The sequence below is a fragment of the Gopherus evgoodei genome, chromosome 1, assembly GCF_007399415.2.
Source record: "Gopherus evgoodei ecotype Sinaloan lineage chromosome 1, rGopEvg1_v1.p, whole genome shotgun sequence".
Lineage (NCBI taxonomy): Eukaryota > Metazoa > Chordata > Testudines > Testudinidae > Gopherus > Gopherus evgoodei.
Genome location: NC_044322.1, coordinates 10,942,989 through 10,953,609, shown reverse-complemented (window position 1 = coordinate 10,953,609; position 10,621 = coordinate 10,942,989). Strand labels below are relative to the sequence as shown.

The following is a 10,621-nucleotide window of genomic DNA, read 5'->3' as shown; positions in this document are numbered from 1 at the left end:
GAGGTGCAGATGATGGGAGGTTTGTCTGCAGCCATGGTTTATTTTTCTTAGGCCGTGGCTACACTGGCACTTTACAGCGCTGCAACTTTCGCGCTCAGGGGTTTGAAAAAGCACCCCCCTGAGCGCTGCAAGATACAATGCTGTAAAGCCTCAGTGTAATCAGTGCTGCAGCGCTGGGAGCGCAGCTCCCAGCGCTGCAAGCTACACCCGTAAGGGATGTGGTTTACGTGCAGCGCTGGGAGAGCTCTCTCGCGCTGGCGCTCCGACTACACTCACACTTCAAAGCGCTGCCGTGGCAATGCTCCCGCAGCGCTGCCGCGGCAGCGCTTTGAAATTTCAAGTGTAGTCATACCCTTACACACTGGCTCTGTTTTCCCTCTGGATGTCCTGCTATTGTTACAAAGTGGCTGTGGAACAAATACATTTGAGCTATGCTTAATGCTGCACAGAGGGCAAAGCCTGCTGCACCAGGCTTGACTTTCAGAAAAAGGCAACTGCAGTGTATAATCAAACACACAGCACAGAATGGCCTGGCCAACATTTTCCACCTCTCAGGGCTTAAAGCCACATTCAGGCTTCCAGCTAAGAGCCCGATTCTGCCAGATGCATTCTGCAGGTGGAGGGGGCGGGGTCAGCTGTCTTTAGCAGCCTCATTTCCATGCTGCTGAATAGGGATTTGATGCTGAACTGTAGGCCACCCCTAATTAGAACAGTTTGAGCTATGAACACGCAGTCTCATCCTTTTGACAATGGAGCGCTGGGTGTGTGAGCAGTCCTGTTGGGTGAAGCCTTTGGAGCTGTGTGGGGCCTTCCCCAGAGCCAGCCTCCCAGAAGCCATCATTCTCTTTAAAAAATAAATAAATACAAGAATAAGAAATGAAACCTTTAAATATCTCCATCATTGTGCGCCCGTCTCCCATCCTCGCTTTGCCATGGTACAGGCTGTTCAATTAGGATTAAGAAGAAACAAACCAACCTCTATTTTAAATGCACTTTTTCCCTCGGCTTTTTTTTTTTAATAGAACAAATGGATTTCTTTTTGTTCTGTTGTAATGTCAAGATACTTGCAGAAGAGTGGATGGGATTTTTCTCTACAATGGAGCAGGGTTAGGTTACTGATCAGCAAATCTCGGATGCCCAGAACTTCTCCAAAGCCCTTAACGGGACGCTGACCACCTTCCCCTTTTTAAAAACGACACTCGTGACTTTTTCCTACAATCCTTTGCAAACTTCAGTCATTTGGTTTGATAGTAAACATCCTGCTGACGTTTCTCTGTTGATCAGTCACTGTCTGTCACCCAGAAAGCTTAGAAGTTTAAAATAGGGCTTACTAGGGAGGAGGGGGGAATTGGAGGTCAGCATCACAGATAGTCGTCCTCGCTGGAAGGGGAAATGGGACTTGAGCCCTCAAGATCAGAGTCGGATGAGCTTTCTGAAGGAGTCCGGATCATCTTCCACATCTGGGCAGAAAAGGTTCTGCCCCAGCTGCAGGGGTATCCCACAGGCCTCAGCTGGTGAATTAGCTCCATGACCACCTGCCAATGGCTTCTTTCAGTTCACTTGCTGCTGCCCTTTGCACTCCTCTGTTTGCTCATGGCTGTTAACATCTGACTGATGTATGAGGTCAAGAGGTCATCCATCTTGTAGCCCTGGTAGGAAGTTATGAGACATCAGCCACATCACCCAGACAGCCTAACTGCCAGTTGCTGGATCATGTCCCTTGAATGCCTTCGGTGTAAACTACAACCAGGCTTATCAACAACCCTCTTTCTCCCCACCACAAAAACTTTGAACCTTGCCTGGTAGAGGTCTAGCCCTTTGATAAGAACCAGGGGACAGTCAGTCAATGAAAAGATGGCAAGTTTGAAACCAATACAAGGAAATACTTTTTCACACACGCCTAACCGGACTGTGGAAAACTCTGTCACAGGAAATTGTTGTGGCCAAGAACTCAGCCAGGTTCAAGAAGGGTTTTGATAATTATATGGATATCAAGAATCTCTAGAGTAATTGTAATTAATGGCAATAAATGTTGGAAGGGATATTAAACCTCATGCTTCAGTGCTTAAGTTAATCTGTACCTGTTAGAGATCAGAGTCAGACCTCATGTGCAAGCAGATTACCCCACGGCAGTCTACACTGGGGTTCTTTCATCTTCCTGTGTAGCAGCTGGTGCTGGCTATGGTTGGAGACAAGATACTGAACTAGACAGATTCAGTCTGGCAAATCCTCTGCTCCGATGGGGCTGGAGAGCTAAAAACCGGATTGTGATGCTCTCGCATCACCCAGAGCGAGCCATTACAGAGTATCACTGACTCTGGTTCACTATGGGATGGTGGGCAGAGAAGCTTGGTACTGGATTTAAGACGAACTAAGCCCCCAGCATGTCTGCTCTGAGCTGCATGCTAGTCAGTTCCAAAGTGCACAGCGCCAGATTGCTACAGTGGTGATTCTACCTGTTTGGCTTGCTATAAAGCACCTCAGGCTTTTGATGCACCCCGTGACTAGCCTGGCTGAACATTCAGAGTCCTCACCCACTGACAAGGGACGTCAGTCAGGGTAACAGGCTAAGCCATTACTACTGCCCTGGGCAAAGGTGGAATGGAGTCTATGCACCGATCCTCTGCTGGTGTAAATCGGTGCAGCTCCACTGACACCAGCGGAGGGTTTGGCCCTTGTGAGTACGTAGCACAGCTTATGGCCTCTGTTCCTGCCCTCACATCCAGGAAGCTGATAAGTGAATTTATCTTACACACTTGGCCACCTCACTTGCCTTCTCCCCATCAATCCATCCTGGAATTTTGTTCAACATCCCAGGCCTCTGAGCAGCTTTAAACAGCAGCTGTTTCCTGTTCAATCAGCCTGCTCCAGAAACCTGCCTCCCTCTTCCAAAATGCAGAATTACTTCCAAAACTGCCCCTGCCTGAAGCCCGATTCAGTTCTGCACCAGTAACAGCTGTGCTAGACCCAGTGATGTCTCAGCCTTAGCTTGCAGGGCTGGGAAGGGGAACTCCATGCAGGGGACATGTTTAGTGAGCTCACTAACTCTGCTGTTCTTCCATTCCAAAACCCGTTGGCCCAGACGCTCAGACACAGGCAACGTGACACGAAAAGAGGATCTGAATCCTGGGTGCGGCTTTGGAGATTCAGCCTTCAGTTCATTTCCTCCCCACCCTTGCTCTCTGTGCTCAGTGAACTGAGAACCCTGAACTCCCCTTACCAGCGACGTTTCACAGAGCAGTTTGCTTCCCCGCACCAGGTTGCCAATGGTTATGTGAAAGTACGTGTTGCCGCTGCTCCAGTTGGAGATCTTGGTGAAGGGATGAGTTGTGAGAATATCCTAAGAGGCGCAGAAGGGCAGTTAGATACTTGGAACATGTGCTGAATCCCCAGCTGCTCACCCCTCATTTCCCTCTGGGCTTCCCACCCCAACAAACCAAACACATTTCCTGAGGTGAGATGATCCCACCAGCCCCTGTCCTCACCCCCAGAAACTGAGAGCTCAGAGTTGGAGAGACCAGTGGGGTTTCTTGCCTTTTTCCTATAGCCCACAGTCGCTGTTGGAAACAGGCCCGAGGAACAGAGGAACCATGGGTTTGAGCCACTAGGCAATTCTTATGCACTTAGGTAGGAGGACATCTAAGGTCGGCCCCTCTCTGGATCTGAGCCACAGCTCACCGACAACGATGAAGGACTCAGAAAGGAACTGGTGCATTATTCAGGCTAGGTTTCCATGTCCCAAGCAATCGTGCTCCAAAGCCAGAGGTAAGCAAACTACGGCCCGTGGGCCACATCTGACCCACAGGAACGTCCTGCCTGACTCCTGAGCTCCCAGCAGGGCAGGCTAGTCCTCGGCCCCACCCCCACAGCCTCAACTCGCTCTGGGCGGCTGGCTGCGGGAGGGGGTGGTTGGATGGGGTGGAGGTTCGAGGTGATGGTGGTCAGGGGACAGGGAGTGGCTGGATGGGGCAGAAGTTCTGGAGGGGGCGGTCAAGGGACGGGGAAAAGGAGGTGCTGGATAGGCATGGGAATCCTGGGGGGGCTGTCAGGAGGCAGGGGTGTGGATAGGGGTCAGGGCAGTCAGGGGACAGGGAGCAGGCAGGGTTGGATAAGGGGTGTGGTTCTCCAGGGGCAGTTAGGGGTGGGCGTGTGGATAGGGGTTGGGGCAGTCAGGGGACAGGAAGCAGGCAGGGTTGGATAAGGGGTGTGGTTCGGGGGGCAGTTAGGGTTGGGGGTGTGGATGGGGTAAGGGCATTCAGGGGACAGGGAGCAGGGTGGGTTGGATAAGGGGTGTGGTTCTGGGGGGCAGTTAGGGGTGGGGGTGTGGCTAGGGTAAGGGCAGTCAGGGGACAGGGAGCAGGGTGGGTTGGATAGAGAGCATGGGTGTCCTGGAGGTCCAGTCAGGGGGCGGGAAGTGGGAAGGGATGGATGGGGGTGGGGGCCAGGCTCTTTGGAGATGCACAGCCTTCCCTACCTGGCCCTCCATACAGTTTCACAACCCTGATGTGGCGCTCAGGCCAAAAAGTTTGCCCACCCCTGTCCTAAGCCTTTTGCTCTGGGAAGACTGTTCCCCAGCATAATGCAGCTCAGCCTCTGGAAGCTCTTCCTGCTATTCCACCAATATGGACCATGTTTCATTTCATCCTGTCGGGCCTAACTGTAGCCCTTGGTGCCACCCTAAACAATCCCCTGCCTCGCTGTTTACAATCGCCAGCTGTCGGCTGTGTCTCCCTTCCTCATCATTTAGCCAGGCAGGCTACACACTCCTGTGATTTGTGTACCTAACACCACTTTCCATGAAATGTAAGAGCCATTTTGCTAGAGTGACCATATTTCCTAAAGTAAAAACAGAATGGCCTGGGGCTTGCCCAAGCCGTCCCCCTGCCTGCAGGGCTCATTTGCTCTTCCCCAAACAGGACAAAAGGCCTGTTTTTGTCAAAAAAATCAGAATGGCCAGCACAGAGCTTCGAAAGGGGCCTGTCCCAGCCAAAATGGGAGTATGCTCACCCTACATTTTGCGCACAGGGCTAGCTGGGGCTGGGCCGTGTGCAGCTGTTGGCAGGCACAAAAGCACAAGGTAGAGGGAACTGCCTCTGCACCAGGAGAGAGTTTGCACATCCAATCGCTGCAATCTTTGCAGTCAGGAGAGCAAACCACTCCAAGGGGAGCAGGGAAAGGGGTGAGAGAGGAGGAGCAGTAGCTTTTCCCTCTGCCACACTAGCCAGCTGAGCACACGGGGTATCATGCTGCAGCACTCACAGGGATATTGCACATCAGGGAGGTCCAAGCAGGATCGTGCCTCTGCACCCTCATAATGGACTCATGGGTGCAAATCTGGCCCATGGCACTTGCAGTGCAAATGATGACAGGAGCAGTGTGCCCCATCCTGTGTCAGCGTGTACCTTTCAGAAACCCTGGAGTCACAACCAAAGTGTTCAGAACTTCAGACTTCCACCCAAGTCGCCTGATTTTCCAAGGTGCTGAGTGCCTGCAGCTTCGGCCAACCTCACAAGAAGCAGAGGAGACTCGGTACCTTTGAGAATCAGGCCCTTTATTTAGATGCCTAATGTTACCCCCACCCGCAGTTCGTTAATGTTAGCCCTGGGAGGGGCATGGCCCCATTGCACGTGGTGGAGCTTTCTGCAGATAGTAACTGGTGGCATCTGGCTTACCTTGGTTTTGGGATCTATGAGGCTGACTCCGTGCTTGTTGATGGCAATTAAAAGGATCTCTGGGTAATTTGGCTCGGTAGTTTGCTGTTAGAAACGAGACGAAGCAGTCACATGACTCCTGGCGAGAATCCCGCGGCATTTTAGCTTGCTCATGGGTTACTGTCTAGTTTATCCTTGTAAGGAAGCTCAAAATAAATCAAGGCCTCTTCACTGCTATGGTAACAGCCATCCAGCTAATGATGAGGCTCCCCACCCCTGCCCCAAACACCTGGTGACTTTAATGAGTAAGTGATTGGCGACTTTAAAGTTCCTTCTTTTCCATTTCTTTCCCCACAGTTTGCCAATGGAAACAGCTGGTAAGGGAGCCATCCTGCCTGTGGACTGGGTGAGCTAGGGTGTAGTGGGAAGCCCCAGGTGGCCCTTCCCTCCTAAGATCACTTCTTCTTGATGCATGGACTCTCCTGACCTTAGTACCTCTGGTCTGAAGGAATCCTGGGTCAACTGCACCATTTCCATTTGCTCAGCCTACCTTTGGCTTTAGGTTCCTTAGTGCTGGTCAGAGATGCTAGGCAGACAGTTCTGGAGACTCAGGGCCAGGTCCTCAAAGGTATAGAGGCACCTAACTCCCAAAGGCAGTAAATACCTTTGAGACTCTGGGTCTCAGTCCTACAGCCCAGAACGAAGAAGGGCAGTGGCAATGCAGGCTTCCCCATGCACCCAGCCGTTCTGCCTCCACCTCATCCAGGAAGAACCAAGTCAAGCAGTAGGAAGCAAGGTCTTGTGGCTAAGACAATGAACCGGAACTTGGGAGATCTGCGATCCATTTCTGGCTCATCCGTCGACTCCTTGGCTGACTGTAGGCAAGTCGCTTAAAGCAGAACGTTCAAAAGCTCTTACGTAGCTTAGGAGCCAAGTCCCACTGAAACGCTCACTCTACCCTGTGCCTCAGTTCCCCATCTGTAAAATGGCAATAGTAGCACTGCCCTCCTGCATCGAGGACAGATCCACACATGAGTGGAAGGCCCTCAGACAATGATGAGTACCATGGAAATACCTAATAAGAGGGAGTGAGCTGGTGAACGAGTCTACGTGGCCCAGGCAGGGGTCACCAAACAGTCATCAGTTCTTCCCTTTAGAATTCCTTATACTCGGTCCAGGGGAGGAACTGTGAGAACCAACCATTTCCCAGGGTCCCTGCTCCTGCAAGGTGAGCCACACAATGAAATCTGTACCTTCACTTCAAAGAAGGCTGATCCAAACGTAGGCCACTTGAAGACAATCTTTAGGAAGGCAAGCTTGGCTTCTTCTCTTGTTTTGCCTGCATGCTTATTGAAATACGCCACAATGGACTGCAAAGGACAACATGACATTACTGAAGGGCTTGCCAGACCACCTGGGAACTAGGACATTTGAATACAAAGAGCATCATGACACACAGATGTCATATTATTCCTGCCACAAAACATCAGACTTTGCTGTCCTGTTTTAACAGAAATCCACCATGCCCTCTCCTGTGCATTAGCTATTGTGTCAGTGTAGGAGCCTGAAAAGACCTTATACATTATTTTTCCATCTTCCAGCCAGTACAGGTTTGAATATATCCACAGATCTTTCTCCAGTGTGAGGCAGGACAGACTTGTAGTTAATGCACTGGGCTAGCGCATGGAAGATCTGGATTCAATTTCCAGCTTTGATACTGACTCCTTGTGTCATCTGGAACAAGTCATTTAATCTCTCTGTGCCTTGGTTCTCCACACCTAAAACAGGGATAATCAATCTTTGCTTCCTTTGTCTGTCTTGAATGTAAGCTCTGTAGGACCGGGACTGTCTCTTTCCAAGCTCTTATACACTGCCCTGCAAAATGAGACCCTGATCTTTGCTGGGTCCGAAGCACTGCTATAATAGTAATAGCTACCTATGGTGTAAGTGTAACCTGCTAGTGTGCATGTGTTACCAGTCTGACTCTGTGCATGGTTGGTAGAGCACAGAGTGTGTTCTAGCCCCACCTAGAGAGGTTTAGCTCAAGCTGCTATATTCATGCTTTTAAGTCTGGAGGTCCCCGGTTCAGTCCCTGCTGTGTTGGATAGGATAGTAGCTGTCACATGCTTATCGAGACACTATACCCGCAACACCATTCTCCGAGCCTGGCTCAGTGTTATCAAGGCCATTCCTTACCCTTTTCCAGTCGTCTGGAGAGAGCTGCCGGAGAAGATCCTGAGGCACCAGCTCCTTCAGAAGCTTGGGGATGCTGGGGAAGTAGGACTTGTCATCCTCAAACTTCACCCTGTAGATTAGAGCTGCTAGCTGTAAGACCTCTTCCCGGGTACACTTGTGGTAGCCACGCAGGTACTTTGGTAATTCCTGCAAACGAAAGCATTTCACAAGGTAACGGGGGAGGCCACAAACATCCAGGTTCTCAAAGATGTCCTTTTGTCCTCAGAGACAGAGACTGTTTGAATGGCGGCACCCAACCGTCCCAAAACAAATGCCAAGTAGATGCTGGCTAATGGAAATCTAGCAGGTCGGCAGCTATAGAAGGAAGTTGCTTGAAAGCCAGCTGTGCTAGTGCAGTGATCTTTGGTCTTTTCCATCCCACAACCCAACCCCCTCCTGGTATCCCCACTTAGCTGGGACCCCTTTCCCCTTCAGAAACACTGGAAGGGCCCAGTGGTTGGTTGCCTTGGGGATGGGGGTTGCCAAGCCCAGACCGAGACACTTGGCACTACTGCAGCCAGGGATCAGGGTTTGATAAAACAGGGGGTCTCCTGATCTCTGCCCCATGTTTGAAATGAACCTAAGTCTAACAGCTTTGGGGATTTGAGTGAAAACATGAATCTTAGCAATGGATCCTGAGTAAAATACTGGATCTGCAGAACCTGAGCCTCGGTGAAGCCGGATCTGAACCTGAAGCTTGATGTCATGATTGGCCCAAAATGAGGGAACTGAAACCTGCTCCTGAACTACAACACCACAGGAACTGTGGATAAGCTGGAATCAGGTTCTGAGGCATCAGGCAGGCAGGCTCATCCCCAATGAGTCTTCCCCTCTGCACTGCTGGTGGCAGAGAGAATGCAGCTGAGGCCTCTCCCTGCTTTATTTTAAACGTTTGTTTCTTCCTTCAATCACCCCTGACCCTTCTGCCCTCTCACCATGTGAGTAACAGCCAGTTCCTTGAGGTGTAACTTGCAGCACCATTTACCTCTTACAATCTTACAGATCTCTTCTATGGCTGCTATCACAGCAAGAACTAAGTGCTTCCCAGGTAAATTCAACCTATCTGGGGAATTCCCCAAGGGAATGGCATTTGCTGCTGTTCACCCCTCTCTAGTTATGGAGGAACTGCCTGGGAACTGCAATATTTTTCTGAAATCATCATTGTGATGAGGCAGGCGGAAATGTTTTGTTAAAGCACCAGCTCTGGATTAGTTTGGCCACCACTAGATGCTCATCTCTCAGCCAGACCACTTTGACCAAGGCCATTTTAGCTCACACTCTAACACACTTTGTCACTTGTGTTGGCCCAGAGGAGCTCAGCTGTTGAGGGGGATCATTTGGAATCTAATGGCTTTTTCTTTTATTCAAATCAAGCTTCCCTTTTAAGCCATATAACCAGGGCCAGCTCTAGAGTTTTCGCCGTCCCAAGCAGCACGCCGAATTGCAGCATGGATGGCAGGGGCAGTCCGTGTGCCCTTAGGGCAGCAGGTGCATTTCCGTGGCAGTGGCAGCTTCTATGTTTAGCTGAAGCCGCCGCCGACAGCTAAACATAGAAGCTGCTGCCGAATTGCCGCCGCTGCGGAAACGCGCCTGCCGCCCTAAGGGCACAGGGACTGCCCCCACCGTCTGCGGCGGCAATTCGACGTGCTGTTTGGGGGCAAAACAACAGGGACTGCCACCCCTTGCAGAATGTCGCCCCAAGCACCAGCTTGGAATGCTGGTGCCTGGAGCCGGCCCTGCATATAACCTCGAGAATGATTTAAAAAGTATCCCTCATCTGTCAACAAGACCACATATGACATAATCAGCAGGAGGCATGTTCGTGTTTGAACAACCATTTTATTGAGAATGACAGTAATCAATAGTGTGTGCATGTGAATTTCACACTTGAAAGTAGCTGGCTAGACAGCCCAGCAGAACAGAGACCTCTCTTTAGCTGCAGAACAAGTACAGCAGCTGTGTGGCATTCTGCCCTATCTCTGCCACTCAAACCTGACTTGAGCAGATCAGCTTGACATGAAAGAGATGAAAAATCTCTGGGGCTATTCAGAGTGCGGCTTGTCTGCTGAGACTGCTGAGAAGAGGGCTAATTAGTGCCTCTGACCTATGGTTTTATGATATTGACACTCAGTCAAGAGGTGCTGGACTAAGACCTCCAGTCCTCCTAACAGCCAGCACATGGAAACCTCTATTTGTCACTACTGGTGTGAGCTATTGATGTAGAAGGAGGAAGCCTTTTTATCCCCTTACTAGTTCCCTGAGTCCCCCAGTCTTCCCCCAGTATTGTAAACTCATGGAGTACCTGATAATAATGGAAGATGGAGTCTGCCATTGAATCCTTCCCAGGGATGGTGTTTGTCCACAGTTTTTTCATGAAGAACACTTGGTACGTGAGAGAAGGCACTATACCTGCAAAAAGGAATCTGTTCAACATTGACGAGGCTTGTAACAAATGCTTCAACCACTAGATGGAAACCTGTCTAAAAGAGACGCTCACTCCTTGGAGCAATTCACAGTCCCTGCTGCAGGAGGTTCAGGGATGAAACAGCAAGTGTTCAAGCCATGACTGAAATGCATTGGCTACAGAGTGGCTGCCTGCATTGCTCTATGAACTCTTAAGTGAGTGGTCTTCAGCCTTTCACTTAAATAAGCACTGAATTCACTGGCAAATCTTGAATGAAAGGAGGATGGATTTAATTTCATAGCAACAGCAATACAATGTATTGTGGGAGTTT

At 50.4% G+C, this 10,621-nt stretch overlaps 1 protein-coding gene across 1 annotated transcript in view; it reads right to left on the bottom strand.

The window, feature by feature from the left end:
• Nucleotides 1–325: 325 nt before the first annotated feature.
• Nucleotides 326–10,621, bottom strand: part of MYO7A (myosin VIIA) — a 192,737-nt gene continuing 182,441 nt past the window's right edge. The window contains 6 exon segments of the mRNA XM_030557917.1: nt 326–1,649; nt 3,221–3,340; nt 5,673–5,756; nt 6,905–7,021; nt 7,848–8,033; nt 10,189–10,295. Coding sequence (XP_030413777.1) covers nt 1,557–1,649; nt 3,221–3,340; nt 5,673–5,756; nt 6,905–7,021; nt 7,848–8,033; nt 10,189–10,295 — 707 coding nt within the window. The 3' untranslated portion in view covers nt 326–1,556.